At 51.7% G+C, this 23,704-nt stretch overlaps 1 protein-coding gene across 1 annotated transcript in view; it reads right to left on the reverse strand.

The window, feature by feature from the left end:
* The window catches only part of COL27A1 (collagen type XXVII alpha 1 chain), a gene marked incomplete at both ends in the record, with an annotated part of 113,963 nt that overhangs the window by 26,993 nt on the left and 63,266 nt on the right, over positions 1-23,704 (reverse strand). Inside the window, 15 exons of the mRNA XM_080940188.1 lie at positions 78-131; positions 792-845; positions 1,580-1,633; positions 1,857-1,901; positions 1,988-2,032; positions 2,407-2,460; positions 4,978-5,031; positions 9,525-9,578; positions 9,815-9,868; positions 11,243-11,296; positions 16,179-16,223; positions 18,691-18,744; positions 19,930-19,974; positions 21,280-21,333; positions 21,466-21,519. Coding sequence (XP_080796314.1) covers positions 78-131; positions 792-845; positions 1,580-1,633; positions 1,857-1,901; positions 1,988-2,032; positions 2,407-2,460; positions 4,978-5,031; positions 9,525-9,578; positions 9,815-9,868; positions 11,243-11,296; positions 16,179-16,223; positions 18,691-18,744; positions 19,930-19,974; positions 21,280-21,333; positions 21,466-21,519 — 774 coding nt within the window. The remainder of the gene's footprint in view (positions 1-77; positions 132-791; positions 846-1,579; positions 1,634-1,856; positions 1,902-1,987; positions 2,033-2,406; positions 2,461-4,977; positions 5,032-9,524; positions 9,579-9,814; positions 9,869-11,242; positions 11,297-16,178; positions 16,224-18,690; positions 18,745-19,929; positions 19,975-21,279; positions 21,334-21,465; positions 21,520-23,704) is intronic.

The following is a 23,704-nucleotide window of genomic DNA, read 5'->3' on the forward strand; positions in this document are numbered from 1 at the left end:
CCTCCAGGGAGAAGGCAAGGCTGCCAGCTGGGAACTGGTGTCAACAAGTCATTTTCCCATCTCTCATCTTGTCTCACCTTCATGCCGGAGTCCCCAGGAAGGCCAGGTTCTCCCACTGCACCCGGCGGCCCCTGCAAGAAAGAAGTCACTAGGACTCTTGGAGCAAGGGCTGGCCCCTTGCTTCGGGCAAGCGAAGGCCCAGAAAGTGCAAGGGGTGCGCTCAGGTCACACCGGGGAGCTGCAGAAGTGGGGTTAGGCTGCAGCTTCTGAATCTTGGCAGAACTATAGGGTTGGCTGCAGGCTGGCAGAGCCTCACACTGCCTAGCAGCTGGACCCTCTGCCTGCCCACGAGCGCGGTTTACCACACAGGAGCCTTTGGCAGATAGACAAGGAAAATCCAGGATTTGCACGAGGTTGTGGGGAGGAAAAGGCCAATGGTGGGGCAGGCCTAGGCCTGCTTCTTTCTGACACTGGGCCAGGGTGCTGAGGACGGGAAAGGGGGACTCTCAGCAGGCTGAGTTCATGATTGTGTAACAGGTGCAGTCTTAGCAAGGCAGGAGTTGGGGGGGAACCCCCAGGAAGGTCCTAGACCTCATCCTGTGCTGTGAGGCAGGCTCCCTGTCCCCCACCCTGTGTCCTGCATCGATGTGTTGTCTGTAGACTCTCTACCTTCCAGTCGGCAGCACCAACTTAACCATCTCTGTCGATCAGGACAGGGGTTGACTCCTGACCAGGAGGGCTGGGATGCCCCGGTGGCAGTAAAGGACGAACCAGGTCTCCTTGGCACTTACCTTGGGTCCCATCTCTCCTGGAGGACCAACTGGTCCCTGAGGTCCCTGAGAGCCCTGGAGACAGACAGACAGACGGACACGCAGTTAGGAGAAGACAGCCTGGGTTCCCCTATGGGGGGAGCTTTGGCGAGGCTGAGTCACACAGTCTGGCATAGTAACTAAGAGAGAAGAGCCACACACCGTACCTCCAACAATTTACAATTCCTCTTCCCCTGCATTCAAGGAAACCCCAGCGGGGCTGCCCCACCCCCACCTCACCCCCACCACAACATACAACTTTGGAACTTTGATCACTATGTTCTCTCCTGTCCTGCCCTCTCCCGTCCAGCCCCAACTAACTACTCCTGGCCTTCCAGAGTTCAGAGATCCTGGGCTTCCCGTCTGGCTCCCTGCAGCCTCCTTGAGGGGGTTCCTATGCTTCCCCCAAACCCATTCCTGGGGACATCTTCTGAAGGACAAGCTATATGTCAATGGCTCCCCTGCCCTTCACAAGGACCTCTCTACCCTCCTGCCTTCTGCCTTTCTGAGTGCTAAGTGTGCCACCCAGACATTTCTCGGGCCTTCTCCACAGCCACATAGCAAGTACAAGCCATTTAGTAACGGACCCAGTGGCCAAGCGGAGACTCACCCTAGAACTCAGAGCCAAGCCCTCCGCCCCTGCAGGCCAGGCCTAGCCCTGGCCTTTCTATCCTTCCCCATCTGTCTACCTGGCCAACAGTTCCTGCTACCATCAGACTGAAAACAGTCTTTCAGGGCATAGGTACTGGAGAGAGGGGATAGACACCTACCGGTTCTCCTGGGAGGCCCTTGGCACCTGGAGGGCCTGAGGGACCAGGAATGCCCTGTGGAAAAGTGCAGATAACCTTAGTCTTCTCAAAGCTTCTCCATTATGCTTCCCCCTAACCTCAGGCTAGTCCTGTGGTATATCCAGGCTCCCCACTCCACCCTTACGGCTGAGAGAGAAAGTCACCCGGAGGTTCCCGTGACGGTCAGTAATTCATGGTAATCTTTCCCGACCTGCCCCGAAGCCCCATATGGAGAATTTGCAGACTTGATGCTACTTACAAGGAAGCCTTTGGCACCTGAGTGGCCTCGCTCGCCAGCTGCACCCTGGAAGCACAGGGGCATCTTTAGAGGCACGTGTCACACAAATTGATGAGGGACAAGGGACCTACTATAGGTAGGGCCCGACATACCTGCTGTCCTGGCTGGCCAGGTCTGCCCCGAGGCCCTACGCGACCCTGTGGGAAGCAGAGCATAGCGGATTGTGAGGACCCCTTACATAAAGGAGGGGTCCCAAGAAGCCAAGTGTCCTCCTCAACACACGCCTGTGGACATACTTAAGATCTGACAAGGGGGTGGTTGCCACAGTCACCACAGAGGGACTGGGGTTGGAAAGCAAGGACCTTTCCTGTGGAAGGGGACAGTGGAATGCATATGTGCTCTCCCCAGTGGAGTGCGTGCTCTCTCTCTCCCTCCCCCTCTCACCCCACCCCCTCAGCAGCACAAGGCTGGACAGTGGCAAAATGAGTTCCTGGGAACAAGCCCTGATTCATTCTGGAGTGTGACACTTCAGGATCAAGAGTTTGGAGGAGCAATACAGGGATGTCTGTACCTTCAGGCCCTTGGACCCTTGCTCCCCAGCTGGTCCGTCAGGTCCTCGAGGGCCCTGGAAAAGGAAGAAGATTCCAGCACAGGGGACTGGACGGCAGGGGTCTCCCTTGGGCTGTGCACTAAGAGGATGAGACTGCCCAGAGCCTCTGGCTTTCCCTGCTCCTCCTCTTCCATACACAGTCTGAGGTAGGTCACCTGCCATGGCTTGGGTGGTTCCTCAGAGGTCACAGCCTATGGGAGTCAGCTGGAGACCCTAAATGCAATGGATGTATGGGTCATTCTGTCTAAAGGGTCCTGGGTGGCTGCCACCAGCTGACCTGTGTCACAGAAGCGGAGACTAGAGGTCGAAGCAGAGAAACCTGTGGCTGTGTTCCCAAAGCCAGGCCTTAGCTTCCTGCCTCCTACACCCTCCTTCATTCATGACTCAATTCTGGGGAGATGGAGGCAGGCAGGATGAGGGTATCCCAGGCAACAGACGGGGCGGGACTTGAGAGATATTTCTGGTTCTGGGCTCTGTGTGTGACAAAAGCTCACACCTCCCTGGAAGGGCACAGCCCTTGGAGCAGGGGCTCAGAGGCCCCAGGGATGCAGCCCACTGACCAACCTGCCTGGGACCAAAGCCTTTTTAGGGGAAAGGATGAGATTATATGGACAGGGGTCTGGCATGCAAATGAGGTTGACTGTGATTGGTAGTTGACAGCAGAGCAGAATCGGAACCCAAGCCAACCAGATGCCTGTTCATTCCCCCACGGTCTGCTGTCGCAGGAACCAGTAAGAGGGCCAGGACCTCTAAGCTTCCCTTCCAAGAAGGCTGTACAGGGTGGAGTATTGGAGAGTGCAACATCTCGAAGCCAGAGATGTAGAGAAAGGAGAGCCATCTCTCCTGTGCAAGGAGGAGGGAAGAGACAGTGGATACCAGCCACCATGGGTGCCCAGTCATTATCCAGGGGCATGGCACCAGCTAGCCTATCAAATCCCAGCTACCCTCCTTCCCGGTGTCTCAGGCAGGCCTTCCTAGGGCAGGCATGCTAGAGTTCCCATCGGAGCCATGTGATAGCCCCCACCAGGGACTACCGTGGGGTTGCCCTCCAGCTGGGTCCAGTCAGATTCAGGAGAGCCACTCCTGCCAGGGGCAGAGAACCCAGCATACCACAGCCTCCAGAGTAAGGGCTAAAGGCAAGAGAGGGAAGCCCAGCATCTGTGGCCACCCTAAGGACAAAGCTCTTGGGAAGCAACTGGGTCGGCACACCCAACCAAGCTGGCTCTGTTGCTGGCCCATTTTACAGAAGGAGAAGCAGAGGCCAAGGATGGGAAATCAGCAGGCCTTCCCTCTGTCACCAGACCCTCTCTCTAAACATAGAACGCACACCCTACATAGGCAGGAAAGACAACATAGTCTCTCAGATCTCCCATGGCACCCATGGGGAAACTGAGACCCAGAGAACAAAGCTTTGCAAAGGACATAGGACAAGCTTGGCCAGACCTCAGATTTCATAGGTGCAGTGGGTGCCTCTCTAGGTCCTCTGCCCCAAGGACAACCCCATGTCTTGAATACTCTACTAGGAGCCCGGCTTTCCTCAATTGGGATGCATACGTGCATTGGTGGAGGAGTCTCCTAGTTGCTGCTGGGAAGGGGTGTGGGGTCAGCTCACTCGTTGGTATGTGGACAACCCAGGCTGTCATAGTTCACTCTGCAGCTAGGTCAGGGGGCACCCAGAAATCCCTAGGCCTTGTCTCACTTAAGAGACCTAAAAGGAATGGGTACCAGGAGGGACCCTCGTGTCCAAAGCAATGTCGCATTTTCCTGCCACGAGATGGCTGCTCAGGCCAATGGGAGAATGGTATCAGAACCCCTCATGGCCCTTGGTAAGCAGCCTGGGCAGCCTGTACCATCCTGTTTCCTCTTCACCAGCAAGCCATACGCCCTGATACCTTCACACCAGGATAGGAGAGCGTTCCATGTACCCCCTTGTATCTGAAAAGCAGACTAAATTTGGTACGCCAAAGGGCCAGGTGCTCTGGGTTCAGATCTCGGCTCTACCTGTTCTACGGGTTCACGCCTGCACTCCAAGCATTAGGGAGGTTGAGGCAGAACCACAATGAGCTCTGCAGCCTGAGGCAAGCGTCCTAACCAATCTGTGTCGACATTTCCCTGGCAGGGTAATGCTGAAGGTTAAACGAGTCACTGTATGTGACAGACAGCACAAAGTATTGGTGAATCCCCTAGGCTCTTGTCTTAAAGCTTTATGGTTCCCCACTACCTTTAGTGCATAGATTTGACTGTTAAAACCCAGTGTCTGTGACCTATGCCTGGGTCACAAGGTCAAGCACGTGTCCGCCTGCAGTAGTGGCTCCCACAGTGGGAACAGTGGCCGAATGAGTGGAGAATGGCCGAGGTTTGTTTGTGCCCTTTGGACAGCCAGGTGTGGTGCTCAGACACGGGCCGGGAAGATGGCTCTGGTTCAGCCTCCAGCATCAGACTGTGGCTGTGCCTGGCCCCCTGGTCAGCGCTACGGAAATCACAAATCCCAGAGTTGGGTGGGCAACAAAAAGCAGAAATGTCCTTGCTTACCCGGTGCCCCTTGGCTCCCCTCATGCCCGGTGGGCCTCGAGATCCTGGAGGGCCCTGTGGGGAGGAGAGGGCAACTGGTTAGAAGCTCCTTCAGGGGTTCAGAGCATCGGTGGGGTAGGGAGTCAGCAGCCACAGGGCTGAGAAGCAGGCACTCTGGCCTGCTGGGAGAGGCTCCTGGTAAGTGTCAACCCTGGGTGTGGCTACTGTTCTGGGGGTCTGGGTGGTTAGAGCCTCTCTGGACAAACCATTTTCTCATCTCACAATCAGCAATGAGAGGTGACCCAACATGTGACAGGCAACTCCTCTCATTCCTGTGTCCTTTCTCTCCTAAGAGGGCACCTGAGTCGTGTTCCTCATTCCCAACACACACAGCCCTGGGTAGGTTTCCCCAACGTGAGGCATCAGGAGCCTTGGAGAAGAAAGAGGAGGAGGAAGAGAGGAGAAGGAGGAAGAGAAAGAGGAGGAGAAAGAAGGGAAGAAGAAGGAGGAGAAAGGAGAAGGAAGAAGGGGAGAGGAGGAAGAAGAGGAGGAAGAGGAAGAAGGGGAGAAGGAGGAAGAAGAGAAGGAGAAAGAGGAAGAAGGGAGAAGGATGAGGAGAAAGAGGAGGAGGAAGAAGGAGGAAGAGGAAGAAGGGGAGAAGGAGGAAGAAGAGAAGGAGAAAGAGGAAGAAGGGAGAAGGATGAGGAGAAAGAGGAGGAGGAAGAAGGAGGAGGAGCAAGAGGAAAAGGAGGAAGAGAAAAAAGAGGAAGAGGAAGAGAAGGAGGAGAAAGAGGAGGAGGAAGAAGAAGAGGAGGGAGAGGAGGGGGAGTCTGTTGGGTCAGGGTGGGGACAGAAATGGGGCAAGGCAGAGATGAAGGGTCAGGACTGAACTAGGTACAGTGGTTCACAACTGTACTCAGAGCATTAGAGTGGTTGAGGCAGAGCCCAGCCATATGTTCAAGACCAGCCCAGTTCAGTTTCTTAAACTGTGGTCTGAGACCCCATATGGGGTCATGTAACTGAACACGGAGGCTGAGAAATCTGGCAATAACGAGAGGTTTCTGAATGTATAATATGAACCAAAACTCAATTTAAAATGGAAACTGCGAGTCAGACATTTCAGGTCGTGCTCGCCTGTTTTATATCGTGTGGCTCCACAGCAGCCATGGCTGTGACCACACAACACATGTGCCATCTCAGCAAACGCTGCCTGGAATACTTGGGCTCAGACTTGAGATGACGGTCGTTCTGAACTGCAGTGTTGTGACTCATCTCTGCCCACACAGAAATCCGTCACTCCAATAAAGAAAAACAAAGACTTTACATACCCCCCATCACCCCATTCAACACGCAAGTATCAAGTGCCAAATTAACATATCTTTAGATTGTGTTAGAATGTTTGATTTTGAAAATTGCTTTGCTGACTTGAGTTCCATTTTTCTTTAAAAAAAAATCATTGAGCGAAGTTTGGTTTGGAATTAGAACAGCATTTCCAACAATTTCTGAATGGTCCCAGACACACGTCTGCCATTTTTTATTACATATTTATGCAAAGCAGAATTTTCAACATTGGTGATTAAATTTAAAACATCTGCCAATCACCTCAGAAAACTGGCGAGGATGCCCCGGGGTCTGGCAGTATCGGATGTTCGGCCAAGCTGTAATCCTCTATGTAAAAGTTAACAAGCATTCACATCTCAGCAGTATGCAAGCTTGCTTTCAGATTTAACAGATGGCCAAACGATTCAGATACTACTTAGTGTCAGTAGGTGTTTGGCCTGTAGAGCTATTTTATAAACCTATATACCCAGAGTTACATCAAAGTTTCTCGCCTGTGGGATGGTGAGCGGAAAGGGTTCAAGGCTCCCTGGCTTGACCTAGTCTGCGTTCTGGGCCAGCTGGGGCTTCACAGTGAGACTTTATCTAAAATACAAACAGGAAGGAAGGGAGGGAGGGAAGCAGGGAGGAGGGAAGACAGGAGGGAGGAGACAGGAAGAGGCAAGGAGGAAGGTGAGGGTGGTCAGAATGGCTACATAGCTGGGTCCCTTAAACTCGGGCACCTTGGCTGGGCTGGGTTCGCAGAGAACACAGAAAAACAACCATCTGTGCAGCCAGCTACGCCCTGTGAGGGAGGCAGGAGTCTTCTAGACAGGGGGCAGCCGCATCCCCTTGGATCTCAGTGAGCAGCGCAGCCCCATCTTGCTCCCCCCACAGCCCTGAGGTGCAGACATATTAGCACACAGACCCTCTGGGTCTGCCACTGCTGGGGCTATAGGCAAGGGCCAGCACTCAGCCTGACATACCCCAGCAACCCCAGGCTTGCACGGTTAAGCAGGCAGACTTGGCCGGCAGCTGGTGGGTATAGTAACAGGCTGTTTTGCAGAATGCTTTCTCGGAAGGAATATAGCACATCCTCCGAGGCCTCAGGAGCTAGGTTCCACATGAGCTAAGTTATTTGAAGGGCCCGAGGGAACAGCACCACAGAAGGGCACAGTTCCATGGCCACTGGCTGTGAGACCTAGGGCAAATTGCCTCACCTCAGCATCTACAGATAGAATGATGACAGTCCCTCCTCCCTCAGTCTGGTGGGCACTGAAGGAATCTAAAGGGTCCTAGGACCTGCCTCCCTCTATCCAGTCATTGGTCTGGGACTGAGCTCAGAGTGCAGAGTGAGGAAGTTAAATAATAGGTCAGGAAAACGCTCATCAGATGGGCCCGAAATGACACTTCAACGGTAGACACCATCACTGTGGCAAGCATTGTCCCACAAGTAGCCAGTGACATCTGTGAGGTGCTCAGGCATGACAGCACACAGAATACCTGCTGATTCTTATCGCCGTTGTCATGACTGCACGATGCCGGCTGACAGCTGGGGAAACTGAGAGGAAGCCTCAGGTATGAAGGTTCACACAGGCGTGTGTGTGTGTGTGTGTGTGTGTGTGTACGTAGGTACATAACTATGTACATACGTAACTATGTATGTATGTGTGGCAGTCAGAGGTCAATTCTGGATGTCTCCCTCTGTCCATCTCCACTTGATTTTTTGAGGCAGGGTCTCTCACTAAATGTCTAGCTTGCCAATTCAACTAGGCTTGTTGACCAGCTAAGCTGGCCAATCATACAGCCCCCAGGATTTTCCTATCTCCACCTCCCCCACCACTGGGGTTCCCCGTGATTACTACCACACTCAGCTTTTCACACAGATGTTGAGAGTCCAAATTCAGGTCCTGGTGTTTGCCCAGCAAGGACTTTGCCAAAATAACCATCTTCCCAGGCCCAGAGAAAGAATTTGATGGCAGACCCTAAGCACTCCTGGGCTCAGGCTTCAGTGGGCTACTCGCATGCCGGTGGGCTCTAACCATCCCAGCTCTGAACACAGGCTGCTGGACATTGGACTGGAAACTATCCTCTGCCTCCTGCTTCTTTCCACCATAGTCCCGCCCCCAAATCTCTAGCCAGAGTGGCTTTCTTCTTTCACACGTGTCTAGGTTTATCTTATTTGTATGAATCTGAATCCTTTCCTGCAGCTTCTCCTCGGTACCTAATGTAAGTCTCGTACGCAGCAGGTGCTCAATAAACACCCGCCAGTGGCTGAGAAGATGGTTTTGTTGATACTCCAATGGATAGACGCAATTTTTGGAATGGGGTCCATTTCCTGCCCTTTTTGTACCCCCAGGACAGACCATACACCCAGCACAAGCTGGTACGTATGTTAACCGGGGTAGAAATGGACTTAGCTTTTCTCTCTCCCTCAGCACAGAGACCTGGTACATGGGAAACCCCACCACCAGTTCATGCCATCAAAACCGCCCGCATCCTCTTGTTCAACACTACAGAGCTGGCTTTATGAGGACTCATCATTCCCAAATCTGTCTAGGGATGGGGCTGCTCCCCACCTCCAGTCCCCGCCTCCCAACTCTGATTGGCTCCAGGGATGAGCCTTGTCCTTGGTCTTAGTGAGTGCTCTGCATTTCATCTACTTCAAGTACTTATCCCAAACAACAGCAGCCTCTACCCACCCACCAGGGGTATACCCACCTCTGGGGATTCCAGGCCACATACCTCCTGCAGCCCTCTCTAATACTACTCCTCCCAGACTGCCTAGAGTCTCTGGAACCTTCCCATGGCCTCTGTCACCATACCAAGAAGCCTCAAAAACTCCTACAAAGGCACCCCCGGTTTATCAGATTTTCTATGACCTGACCGCTCCTGAGGATGGAGAGCTCTCTGCCCCATTGACATCTGTGTCCCCAATTCCAGAACCTGCAGAGATCACTCCCTGTCTTGACCGAGCATGCGACAGGTTAAGAAGGGTAGAAAGGATACAACCAAATGCTCCTGCGCATCACAGGTTGCTTCCGTAGGGAACCTCAGGCCCGGAGCTCCATTCAGCCTATAGTTCAGTTACTACTGCCTCAACACATGAGCAGAATGTGAGCTCTGAGAAAGCTGTAGTGTCTGCCTTGGGAACCGAGCCTGGGGCCAGCGGTTGGGTATCCACTCAGGTCTGAGACTTGAGGTCTGGACTCCATATGCTTGTGCTTAGGAGACACGAAAGATTTGTTTACCCAGGGTCCAGGCTCTCCAGGGTTCCCAACAGCACCAGGTGTCCCAGGATGGCCCTGCCAAGGAGGAAGGAAAATGACGAGTCAGCTGATAAGGTGCCATATCCTCTCTCTTTCAGCCCTGTGTCAGGGGATTGGTTCCAACCCAGGGTGAGGAGGTCAGAAGTCATGCCAGGCCAGGGATGCAGAGAGCTAGCCATCTTGGCTGTCTGGAGCATGTGATGTGTGGCAGAAACAGGAAAATCATCTGAGGCTGTGTTAGGAGGGGGAGAGGATGCAGACTTACTCCTTACCATCGACCCCTTGGGTCCAGGTGCGCCCGGGGGTCCCATCACTCCACGGTCTCCCTGTGATAGAGACAGCAGGGCACACAGGTTATGGCTGGGGCTGGGGTATTCTGGGTGAAGGAACCCAAAGGGAGGCAGGAACTTGACAACTGTCTACAGAGCCATTTCCGAGCTTACTCACTAGTAAGTTTCCGTGACAGTAAGCCTCAGCTTCCTACCAGGGTAATGTAAAGAATGTCCCTGGATCAGGATGGTCCCAATGAGAGATGGTCCCAATGAGAGATTGCACCACCCTTGGATGCCAACCCATACCATGTGGTTCTCATTAGGCCTAGTAGCCCCTGGACCGGGCTTGCTGAGACAGAAGCAGCCACAGCCACCTTTCTTTCTATTCATGGCACTCTCTCCCCTTGGCACACCGGATGGACAGACATCACTCATGTTCTCTAGAGCAATTCAAACAGGCCAGGGAGTCAAGGGTATCACACGAGGCTACAGCCATCCTGACTGAGTTTCTCCTCTTGGGGTGAAAATTAGCCATCCATTGAATGCCAACTCTGGTATGTATCAGACGCTTGAGAAGAAGAAACAGATCATCCCTATAATGCAAGACACCCAGCGGGGTGGAGAGATGATGAGGACATCTAGAAATGCATCCTGGGACAGGTGCAGGGCTGGGAGGCAGTGCCAAGGGGTGTCACCACCTGGTGACGGGAGGACTCCCAGCAAGTGACTGGAAAAGAGTGGATGTGAGGAAGTCGAGCAGCAGACGACCAGGGTTGACTTTGATGCCGCCTGATAAGCTATTAGCACTAAGGGACATAGAGTAAGAACTCCTGGGGCTCTCCCGTACAAACGTCGCAGCTTTTGGTGAATGGCTAACTGCTTTAAGACAGTGTTAGAGTTAGCGGAAGAGGAAGAGTGTAGGGAGGGTCTAGGAATCGAGGAAGAATGAAGCACCTGAGTCTGCAGACCTACCAGGCCTGCAATGATGAACCTGGTTCAAATCCCAGCTCTGACACTTACGATCTGGGTGGCCTTGAGCCAGCCACCCCTTCTGCTGGAATCTCATTGGCCTCGTCTCTAGGACAGAGCTTCGGGGGCTATAGAGGCAACCTGAAGCAGTGTCTACTGAAGAATAACCCAATCACTGCTACCCATGCTGGGTGATGCAGTGGGCAGCTGAGAGGTCCCGGTGTACACACATCAACTGGTGGCCATGCCAATCTCTGACTATGGGTATGGTTGAAGACAGGGGCTCTGGAATACAGGGACATGGGGTACAGAGACAGGGACATAGGCTCTTAGAGAACATAGGATGCCAGAACCAGAGGGAGGTAGTGCAATTTCTTATAGCCTCCAGCTCACTGGCCCTTGAGTTTCCTGATTCAAAAGTATAAGCTCTGAGGGTCTGTCTCCGACACCCCAACTTACCTTCTCCCCAACAATTCCAAGCTCTCCGACCAGCCCAACGAACCCCATAAGTCCCTGGGAATGAACACATCAGGAAAAACGAGTGAATCAGCGGCATGCTGAGTATTCAAGGTTTTCTCTCCCCTAGGGCCCAGCCCACCCATCACCCCCCCCATCCCCTCCCCCACCCCCATCAGCCCATGCCCAGTGACTCTTAAGGCTGGGACTGCCGTGGCTGAGCATAGCCTCTGGGCTGCTTCTCTCTGCACTCTGCCAGATGGTTCAGATTTGAGAGCCAAGCGGTGGGGCCGCTGCCAGCAAGCCTGGGAGCTGAGCATTCTTCCCGCGCCAGAAGCAGGCTGGGATCCCTACACGCTTGGAGAACTGGAGTGGAGGGGGCGGGGGTGAGCTGGGAAGAGGCCATCTGTCTCCATCTTTGGGGGCTCTGGGGCTGTTTCAGAGAGAAACAAACTTGTTGACTGGAACAGAAAAACCCTAAAAAACCCTAACAGCCTATAGCAGAGACGTGGGTGGAATCTAGGGAGTGAAGGTTTCTACTGAAGGGCTTTCCTTTGCTAAAAGCACATGTACTCAGACACACACACAGACACACATGGATACTTGTACACACACACAGTACAAACACAGACACACACGGAAAGAAACAGACATACACACGAACATGTACACATAAATATGCACACACACAGACACACACACACATATACATACATACCCTATACACAAACACACACATTTGCACACACACACACACACACACATATATACATACATACATACATACCCTATACACAAACACACACATGTGTACACACACACACATGCATATACACAGACACACAGACAGATACACATAGACATGCAAGGCACATACAAACACACACACACACACACACACACACACACACACACACACATATATATATATACACATATACCCATACACAAACACACACACACATATATATATACATACCCATACACAAACACACACACACTCCCCTTCTTTGACTCCTTTTTAAAACTCTTCTGTGTGTGATAAGTTGCTTTCTGGTTCCAGAGGCTTTTCTTAGAGGTCCTGCCGTCCCCCTGAACATGCCTATGTCTAGGGCAGCTGAACAGCCAAGAGTCCCCAAGGAGGTAAAGCAAACACTTGCTGGAACCCACCTTCTTTCTGGTTAGACACATTCTCAGAGGGTTCCAGTGTAGGCCAGGAAGGCAAAAAGAAACTTTGGGAGACCCCAGATGTACAGCCAGGCATTTGCCAGAAAATTAGGACATACAGGAGTGGGTGGGTTTGTCCTGTGAACTCTGTTCTCTGGGCCCCACTTCTGACCTGGGGCTGTTAGCAGCCCAGAGGCCTGGTGGTGCTCAATTAAGCTGGCAAGCCAGGCTACCTGCCAGGGAGCTGGGAGTGGGGGAGGTGCTACTCAGTTCACAAAGCCCATTTTTTCCTGCCTCCCACTTCCCAAACAGTTGTAAATGGTCAGCTCCCAGGGACTGTGAGCATCCTGTGGTAAGCAGCCAAGTGGGTGGAGGCGGGGACTCAGACAATGCCCCTCCCAGCGCTCTTGAACCTTTTCTCCACTGTAGGCCCCAAAGGTATGCATGGGAGTGGGCCAGCACCATCACTACCCACAGGATGGCCTCCTGGCCTGTCTCTGGACTGACTCAGAGGTGATCTAAAGGAGCTACAGTATGAGCTATGGGCTCATGGAGGAGAGCCAAGCACTCACTTTTGCAACAACTACAGAAACACAGGCACGGCAACTCATACCTGCAATCCTAGTACTTGAAAAGCTAGGGCATAAAATGAAGTTTAGGTCTAGCCTGAGCCATGTAGCAAGTACCAGGACAGACAGGGCTACAAAGTGAGTCCCTGTCTCAAAATTCAAAACCAAAACAACCAATAAATCAAATAAACTGGGGTCTTTCTAAGGTGACAGTGACATCAATATGGCTTGTAGTATGCCTAGCCCTGCACTTATTACTAGCATACAAACCCTGAGATAACTGGTCTACCTACATGTTACCTACAGAACTAGCAACCTAATAAAGGTCCCTCCCACCTCCTGATGGTTCTGACTGTTCGAAACTCTGATGCTCTTTAAGGGCTAAAACACCACCAGAACCCCCCACCAGAAAGTAGCCAGACAATTACTGTGGAGAGGAACCAGCCTGGAGTCAGAAATCGAATGGCTACTTTAAATTTATTATTTGTTGAGACCTAGAAGACATAAATCTCCAAGGAGAAGCCTAGAAGCCAGCCCAGCAGGGAATCTGAACGAGCCAACTAGCAAGTGCCTGTTGCCCCGGCCTCCAGAGCCCCACGGGGTGCCTTCCTGGGGGAGGGGTTTGGACTGGCAGTAAGTCACATGGAAGAGAAGCAGTGTTTCTCAGAGGCCCACAGGGCTTCCTCCTGAAAGGGTGGCCAGAGACGCAGCTCCGAAAGTCAAGGGCACAGTCTGCTCCTCTCTAACTGGTAAGATAGGGTGGCATTTTCTCTCCTCACAGCATTCTGTTGGGCATGGGAGAGAGGAGGTTCTAGCTTCTGAGAACCAGACAGCGGTGAGACCACATTGGGACCACCACTCCGGATAGGTGTTCACATGCTCCTTGTCCCTGGACAGGGCTCCGGGAAGGCAAGGCTCACACCTTCTTCCCAGCACCTAGGACTGGGGTCTGGCAAGCAGTCTGCGTTCACTCGTAGAAAAGTGCAAGGGTTCTGGGGAATCAAAGGACTTTTCAATTTTTGTCAGGGCAGACGCTGGGTGAAGAGTCAATTGGTTGCCAGTGATGTTTCCGTCAATGAGGCTTTAAAGAAGCTACTTAATTTCTCAAGGCCTCAGTTTCCTCATTTGCAAATTGGGAGTCCAGAACAGTCCCATCACAGAACTTTTGGAGGGGCCACAGAAGAGTGTGTCTAAGTGCTTGGCATGGAGCCTGGTACCTCATGGGTGAGCAGTAAATGAAGCCGTTACTGTGATTCCAAGCACGGCCTATGGTGTGAGCTTGGGGGATCTCTCCCCAGGAGCCTGTAGTTCTGCCAGGGACAGGAAACACCCACCCCTTTTCTATGGTCACATGTTATGGTGTCCTTTCGCGCTGTAGAGAAAATGCAGAGGCCAGTGTGGAGTCTCAGCTCAGACAGCCTTCCTTTCTGTAACTGTCTTAGTGAGCCAGGGCCGCCCCAGGCACGGTGCCTACACCTCTGAACCACAGCTCAGCCATTGCTCCGTCTGAGCATACGTTGACTCCATCTGTCCTCCCAAGTTTGTGACACAAACTGCCAGCATGGGCCAGAAACCAGAGTTCCTTAACCTGGGCACTCCCTTTAAGCGTCTAAGGTTGGAACACAGAACCGATGGAATCCAGGAACTTGAACAGAAAGGCTTGTGACTTTTATATGCATCGCTTTTCCTACTAAGATGTTGCATCGTCCTCTAAATACCGAATGCATATGCAACCAGCCCCAGTGGTATCTAACACGGGAGGTTCTCCATCTGGTCAGTCACTACAATCATTCCTACACAGATCTCGGGGCTTCACTGCACCTCAACGTGGCGGTCACTGGTAGGCGTCATTGTCGAGAGTATTAATGGGGAAGTCGATGCGTGTGTGCCACATCTAGACAGCTTTTAGCTTTTGTAAAACTGGTTGCCTTCCAAGTCCTCCACTTTAGATACTATTCACTTAAATCTATTCCAAGGAAGGGTCCACAGGCTTCCTTAGCTGGGCAATGGTATCTAAGGCACAGAAAACAGGGCCCTGGAGAAAGAGACTTCCAAACATTCCCTATGTCCCGAAGGTCCCAAGGTTCTAAATATCCATTTCCCCAGGGCTAACCATTAGCAAAACTATGAACTTGACTTGCTGTTTCTTTCAATCAGGAAATCCATCTAGGCAAGTTCCAGGCTTCCCACAGAACGTGCTCCAGTAACACTGAAAGATTTCAAACACGTTGGCCTCCCCTGGTTCTAATTCCCCACCCCCCCCCCCCCCCCCCCGCCAGCAGATGTCACAGGTCTTTTGAGGAAGCCTGTCACATGTGAGTCTCACACCATGGATGGCACTTCTGGCCACCACTGAATCGTTCTGGGTTCCCTGTAGCCTTCCTTCTTTGGCTTTCAAGGTTCCTAGAGGGTCCTCATTTAGAGGAGTAGGAAATACAGCTAACCCCATGTCTGGGCCCTCAAGCCAAGCTGGCAAGAGGCACTGAGGCCTGGAGAGAGGCCCCAAGGTAGCCATCCACCGCAGCCCCCAGAAGTGACTCTAACTGGCAGGGGAGGGTGAGGATCCTCAGACTTTCTTTGATTGACAAGTGGCAGCCTTTCTGCTGCAGACCTTGTTCTTATTTCCAGAACCCAGCGCCTCTGTTTTGAGTTTCTTTTTTACAACATTGGGAGCTTGGACCTTGAGCCTCTGAAGAGTGTATCTATTTCTCTGGATAAGGCAGTATTTCTCCCTAAGGCTGCATCCCCTCGTGGTGTGACAACCTCAACCACCCATTTTTTTTTCCCGTGGCTACTTTATAACTGTAGTCCTGCTACCATTATGGACTGTAATGAAAATATCCGACATACAAATTGTCTTAGGGTGATCCCTGTGAAAAGGTCACTTGATCCCCTGCCCCCAAAGGGCTCGTAACCTATAAAGGATGAAAATCACCGAGCTAAAAAAACACAGTTCTTTTAGGAGAACTCCGGTTTAACCCCAGTTCTAGTAGGTAAAATCACATCAACCATTTGAGCAAATGCATCAAAAATTAAAGAGGAAAGCCTTATTGTTCAGGAACCTCCTTTCTTTCAGAGTGTGCGAGAGGCCTGGCCCCAGAAGGTTTTCAGCCAGAGTGACTGCCAAGCAGTGACAGACTTCACTGTCAGCAGGCAAGCACTTCACAGGAAAGCCCACGCCACTAGCACCGCCACTAACTTACCTGTTCACCCACTGGCCCTGGCCGTCCAGGATCCCCTGGTTCTCCCTGCAAAGGAACAAAAACAGAAGACAAGTCAGGTCAGAAGGTGGGACACTGAAGCCACTCGAGGAAGTGCTAAGGGACAAGTGGTCTTAGGTGTCATCGGCCATGATGAATCAGATTTCCAATTCCGAAACTTTGACCTTGAAGATGCCAAACAGCAGCAACCAAGGAACACTACCACACCACTACAGTCTTCATTCCCTTTTAGCAAAGTTCCCCAGCATCCTGACTCCTTTCAGACACCAAGCAACCTAGTTAATTTTGTTGAGGTGGAAAGGGCTGTGAGGTCACAGAACCAGCTACAAAGAGGGCCAGACATGGGACCTTGGTCAACTTGACTGACACCCATTTCCATGTAGGCTGCCCTCTGTAGGAAGAGTATGAAAATGCAGGTAAAGATCATTAGGAAACTGAGGCTCCCTCCCAAGCTTCATCACCAGCACAGATATTCTTCAGTAGTCTTGTCTCTGAGCTGGGTTCAGCCTCCCAGCTTCTAGTACTTGGTGACTTGGGATGACTTTGCCTGGCAGCCATGGACTCTGCTGAACAGGTATTACTCAATATGTGGCTATAACAACCACAGTCCCTCCACAGGATGTGTAGATTCGTGGTCAACAGGTGTCCTGGGATGAATCTGCCTACCACAGAAATCCAACTGGTCTGTGGCAAGACCTCAGAGGGCAGGATGCAGGCTCACAAGGGCAGAAACTTAGAAACAAAATACAGCTCATGTGTCTGGGCCATAGTCTAGATGTCAGAAATGCTGGCAGAGCTGGGACAGACACATGGCCATTCACTCCCTTAGATGAAGGTTATCACCAGGGCCCAAGGGAACTGTTTCCCACCCTCCTCTTTCCAATATATCCATAGACTTAGCTTCCATGGAAGGGCCTTCCTAGAAAATGAGAGTTAATCTTTGGTATCAACCTGACTGGATTTGAAATGGGCATCAATACACATGTGTTTTTCTCTGACGGTATTTCTAGGGAGGTTTGTCTGAGACAGGAAAATTCATACTAACTTCGAGCCTCACAGTCCCAGGGGCTGGGCACCCAAGTGAATAAAAGCAAGAAAGGGGACAGCCACCTGGCCATGTTTGGTCTGTTGCTGTGTATTGTAATGCTAAGTGTGGGCCTCCAGGGCCTGGTTGCCCCAGAGATGAGAGTCTGCAGGTAGACCAAGGTGATGCTATGTGACCTTACCCCCAAGTTCTTTCTGATTGGTAAATCAAAACGCCTACAGCCTATAGCTGGGCAGAAGTGAGATAGGCGGGGCTTGGTGTTCCTGGACTTGAAGTTGAAGAAAACCACGAGGAGGGGGAGAAAAAGGAGGAGAGAAGAGAAAGATGCAGTGTGTTAGGAGTCAAGAAAGCGTGGCCACGAGAGCTGGCCAGTTGGAGTTAAGAGCAGCCCAGATGAAGCATACCAAGTGATAACCCCAGGTTATCTACAGGAAGGTAGGTTCTGATAGCAAACAGGACGGGTATCTGCCCAGCTCTAGTGCTGACTGAGTAAGGCTTATTGTAAATAATAGAAGTCGTGTGTCTTTTATCCAGGAACTGAATGATCAGCCCCGGATTGAGATCTAATATTGTACAGCAGCCACCATCCCCTGCTTTCTGATCCACACACTGTGGTTATCTGAGAGGAGGGAGCCTCAGTTGAGAAAATGCCTCCATAAGGCCAGGCTGTAGTCAGACCTGTAGAGCACTTTATTAACATTGACTGATAGGGAGTGTCCGGCATATTGTGGATGGGACCATCCTTGGGCTTGGTTGTCCTGGGTTCTGTAAGAAAGCAGGCTGAGCAAGGCATGAAGAGAAATCCAGTAAACACCCCCCTTCCAGGGCCTCTTCATCAGCTCCTGCCTTTAGGTTCCTGTCCTACTTGAGTGCCTGTCCTGACTTCCCTCTTTGATGAACAGGGATGTGGAAGTATAGGTCAGTTAAACCCCTTCCTCTCCAAATTGGTCAGGGCATTTCATCACAGTGTAGTGACCCCCCAATTAAGATGCTCCCTTAACTAGTTTTCTGATAAGAAAAGTAGTCCACTCCCTTACTGGGGTCAATACTTATTTTGATCATTAAAAAAATAATAATAAAAGGCCCACTAACAAACACAATGCATCTACCAGACACCAGAGGCTCAGAGGAGAAGACAGAAATTTCTGTCTACTCCCGTTAAACACTGTCAGACTCGGGCCTGCTCAGTATAGAAAGAAGGCAGGAGACTCCCCAGCTAATGTTCCCACTCACAGCCTGCCACAGTGTCCGGACCCTTGAACAATCCCCCTATATTGGACACCTAGTCTACTTCTTCCCCCACCCTGTAACCCTGGAATGAATGAGGACCACTTTTCCCCATCCCTTTTCATCAGCCATGAGATTCCATGCTTGTCCAAGGCTTTATATGTCAGACCCACCCCTACCCCCTACCCCCCCCCACACCCAGACATGCCTAAGTCTCCTCACCTTAGAGCCATCCGGGCCTGGCCTCCCAGGAAACCCCTTCCTTCCAGGCTGACCCTGCAACAGAGAGACACACGGGAAGAGAGCTGTCGGGGACAGTGCCGAGGGACCCTGGAGCACCTTAGATGTCTAGCACATGCTGGAGAGAACAGCCATGTAAAGATCTAATGGCACCAGGCACCCAGACACAGGAATTCAAAGATACTCTCTAGCTAGGTGGCCTCAGCATGGCTTCCTCATTCCCTGGACTGTTCTGTCATAAATAGGGACAATAACCTCTGCTTTCTATGGGAGAGGATAGGAAGAAGCACCTAGGCAAAGGGTAAGGTAGACTTCCTGGCTGTGGTCTTCCAAACATGGTCAGAGAACTCTGTGATCCCCGGGACCCTTTTAGGGGACTCAGGTGGGAAAGTCTGCCTCACAGTGGCTCTGGGATGTCTGTCACCTGCCTTCCTTACTCTCTCTGATGGATTGTTCAGAGACTGCGTGACTCATGGGGTCATAACAGACCAACACAGACACAGCAGTAAAAAGCCAGCTGACTTCAGCAGAGTGACACTGAAGAGCTTTGCAGTAATGGGAGCACCACACCACTTTTGTCCCACTGACTTGTTCTGATTTAGAAAACATAGCGATTTGGGACAAAAAAAAATTAAAAGATTTCTGCTTATGAGAACTGACTCATTAACTTCCACAGAATTAACGAACACGCCCAGAGTATGTTTGTTCTAATTATTTACACTAATAAGACATAACCCGCACTAGTAGATATTCTTGGCTGCTCCATCATTTCTGAATGTGAAGGGGAACTGAAACCAGAAACCTCACGGGCTGCCAGTCAACACCACGGCTGGGGGTGCAGGTGGAACAGGTAGGGGTCCTTCAAAGCAGCTGGATGCCAGGGAGAGAATGTGTGCCTCTGCTCTGGCAGACAACCCCACGTTCCAGCTGTAGGACCAAGGCTAGACATCTGCTCTTCAGCCTCCGTTGTTCCTCTCTGATATAACTGATCAAAGTGAGAGGTTTCTGGAAAAATACACGAGGAAACGGCCACAGAAAATCCAACAGATCTAAGAGGCAGGTAAGGCCATTGGCACCCGCCTTCAGTTTCTCTCCTTAGGTTCTGTGACTGGCCAGAGGCCACCCTGATGGCTGTTCTCCAGAGCACTAGGCAAATGATGTCCTGCCTCTGCACAATGGCTCAGCTCCAAGAAGCCCCACCTTCCCCTGGCCAGCACTCACCTCCAAGCCCGGGACTCCTGGTGGCCCCATGGGTCCTTCATCTCCCTAGAGTGGGGGAGGGGGCATAAGAAAAGAAGAAAGACAAAGGAGAAAGTTAAAGTGGGATTCTGGGAGAGTTCCTGCTGTAAGGAGAGAAATGCACAGTGTGTGGAGCCCTTGCGAGTGGCTGGCTCATGGCCTTGTTCCCATGGTTTGGGACATGGCCACCAGTCTCCACCTAAGGATCATATCACAAATCCCAGTGTCTCAGCTTTTCAAGAACAGTACCTCAAGCTCCAGCTCAGAGACAGATTCGGTTCTGAGCCCTGCTGTCTACTCCATAGCAGACACTGGCCCTGACGTATGCCTCAGTTTCCCCAGACTGAATCCTTGATGGTAGGCTTCAGCTGAGTCTTAGAGGTCAGGGGCGACATCTTGTTTTAAAGATGCCACACTACCCTGCACGCGGCCCTCAGGAGGGTACAGTGTCCTGGTGAATGGGCCCACAAGTCTAGAGCCTGGCTCAGCACGGGCTTTCCTGGGCAGCTGTGTAAGCACGAGAAGAGAAACCTTGGCTACAATTGTCTCTCTCTCCCTTCTCTTCCTTCTATCCCTATTCCTGGGCCGGACTCTCCAGCACTCGAAAGGTCACAACTGTCTCCAGCCTGATCCTTCTGGCAGCCGGGGCCTGACCACAAGCCCCTTAAAGCCACCCCTGCAGCAAGCATCTGCCGCTTCCAGGAAAGCAGCCCCACGCAGTGGCTTGAAGAGCCAGCATTGGGACTCTGCCAGACCCACAGCCAGCTTAGAGAAAGGCTCACATCAGCAAAGGCCCGCTTGTGGTTGCCCATTCTCCCATGGCTGTGCACCACAACGCCAATAGGCTGAAGCCAGCTCCTCCTGACTAGGTGCAGTTGAACTCTACTGACATACCATCCTGGTAAGGCATGGTACTTCCATGATACCCCAGTGCCTCCCAAGAGCATTTGTGAGAATAGCACAGGATCTGAGTATAAACTCTGGGCTGAGGCACAACTAGATTCTAGTCAAGACCCTGCCTGCCCCTAACATGGGGCCTGGCAGTCCTTTTGTTCCCTGGGTCTCCAAGGACCCACTTATGAAAGGGATCCAACATGTCCTATCCTCTCATTTTGAGACTGGTAAACTGTGAGAGGTGTGGATGGGAAGTCACTTGTCCCACCAAGCCAGAGAAGAACCCTAGGCAGGGTTGTAAGGGAACAGATGCTCTGGTGATGAATCTCAAGTGGCCATGGCCCCATTTGTGGCTTTGGTACCCTGGACAGAGCCAGCTAGGTGCTGGAACAGACTAGAGATGACAAAGAGGGACAGGAGGGAACAGAACCATCTCACCTCAGGCCCCAGCTGCCCAGGTGGTCCAGGCAGGCCTCGGGCTCCAGGCTTACCCTGGGAGAGAGAACAGAAATGTTACAGAGGTAGTATCTCCATTTACATTAGGTTGGGAGGACTCCAGATGCAGCATCCACCTTGAGCCCTGGGGCTTCTCCAGCCAAGGACCTTAGGTGGGAGAGGACTCACCTTCATTCCTTCAGGGCCATTGTCCCCTGGAGGACCAATGTCTCCTGGGAAACCCTGTGGGAAAGCAGAAGGCCAGGTTACCTGGGCTTCTGGTTGGCAGGTGCTCAAAACAAGCCCTGATTGGTGTCCACCCACCGCTACCACTAATTTTGTGTGACCTGGGGTAGGTCAGCTACACAGTCCCTTCTCTTCAAGCCTGACTTTTCAGAGGGGCCGAGAAAATGCAGAAGGCACTGAGTGTGGGGACACATTTCCTTAGTCTTAGCGCTGGAAGGAGAAGGCAGAGACAGGGTGATAAAGAGTCGTGGGCCATCCTAAGTTATAGAGTCTTCCTGCATGGTACTTGTTGAGAGAGAGGTGGAGGAACAGAGATACAAAAGACCATTCAGAAACACATAAGACTGTCACATATAATCATCTGTCTTGGAGAACAGAGTCCCAGGTTCTGGGGACAATGAACTCTGCATCAGCTGCCCTGCCTGAGAAGCCTTACCCATGAGCCACATTCACCCTTTGGGCCATGACTTGCCATGTTGGCTGAGCAGAGGTAAGGGCTAATATCTTTTATCAAGGCTCCTCCTTCCAGAAGCTAGAATTCCTAACGTCTCCTGCTCAGTGCTGTGACACACTCCCATCCTGACCTGCTTTGAGGAGGCTGTCCCCGCAGGTGACCATGCAGTAGACAGTTCAAGTCTGGGGCAGAGAGGCAGAGAGGGCTCCTTCCCCTGCATACTCCGGTGCCTCTCCTGGGGACCCCCTTCCTCACCCCAGAGGTTTGTTTCTACCAGAGCTGCTAGCCAGGGCAAAGTGCTCTTAGGACTAGCTGTCTAGTGGGCCAGTTTCCATAAGCCAATATGGAAACCTCTTCATGTTTTATGTGAAATACCTCTGTTAATTTGACCTAGAAACCCATTAGCTTAGGGCAGATAAAAATCAAGACCCTTCCTCCAACATGACTCTCAGTGGGTGACTAGTATGTTCCCTTCTTCTTTGTCTTCTGAGGTTGGTCTTTTCTTCTTCCTTTTAACTGTATACTACTAATTTCTGTTAGAATCCTTTTGTCTTTTTCCCCCTCTGGCAAAGCCACAAAATGGTCCTGAATATTTTTTTTTTTTGATAGTCTTATTAGGTAGCTCAGGCTAGCTTGGAACTTGCTATGTAGACCAAGTTGGTCCTGAACTCCCAAGAGATTCCTGAGAATGTGGGATTAAAGGTGTTTTTCACCACACTAGGCACACAGTCCTGACTTTGGAAACTGGCACATAAAGCTGACATTTCTTCAAAACGTGACCAAAATCCTGTCCTGTTATTCACTCCCTGTGTGAGGGGCAAGTTGCTCAGTCCCTCTGGCTTCAGCCTATAGAGTAGTTAGTAGATCAAACTCCTCACTGGGCAGTGCCAAGGCTGAAATGAGTGAAGGAAGCCAAGTGCTTAGACTGTCAGCGCACAGTAGGTACTCCTTACAGGCTTGCATTCACAGAGCTTGGTCCCTAATGCTGGGAAACCATCCCTGCCATGGGTTGCCATTTTCTTTGGGAACTGAGCAGCCAGGATGCTCATTCGGTTTTGGTGTTGAATAAAGGCATCCACTCAGTCGAGGGGTTGTGAGCAGAGGTTCCCTCAATGGTCCTAAGGATCAGGTGCTAGCCAGTAAAGATACCAGCATACTCATGGCTCCTGCCTTCCACATCAAGAGCCACTCCTGACTAAGGAACCAGCCAATCAAAGCAATGCAAAGGTAAGCTCGATGGACCCCACAGGGACCCTGAGAGCCAGAGTCAAGCCGAATTGCTACTGAACAGCGACCCTAAGGCTGTCCCTCCTGGGCTTCTGGCCTTGTTTTTCCCATCCATAAACAGAGACAGAGCTCTCCTGTTCCCCACCCACCCCTGCCATGCTGTGGCAGGTTCTCTTCCTCCACTCCTGGCCCACAAAGAGCCTCATCAGTCCGTGGTCAGGAGTGAGCGTTCCTCCTTCACTGGCTAGGCTGCCAGAACAGCCAGACTCCGAAGTCTTTTTTCCACAGTGAGCAGCAGATGGAGGAGAGGCCAAGTTCATTTGTCTAAAGATAGGGCTGTGTCCTGGCCAAAGTCAACAAAGTGGAGAGTCAGACTGTGGCTTTTAGGAAGCACGCCCTCATCCATTGGGGAAGACTATGAGTAATCTTTGGAAAGCTTGGGAGAGCCCGTAAGGCCAGGATCTTCCCTTGGCTGCAGGAATCTCATGGAAGAGCAGGATC

The sequence above is a fragment of the Micromys minutus genome, assembly GCF_963924665.1.
Source record: "Micromys minutus genome assembly, chromosome: 28".
Classification (NCBI taxonomy): domain Eukaryota; kingdom Metazoa; phylum Chordata; class Mammalia; order Rodentia; family Muridae; genus Micromys; species Micromys minutus.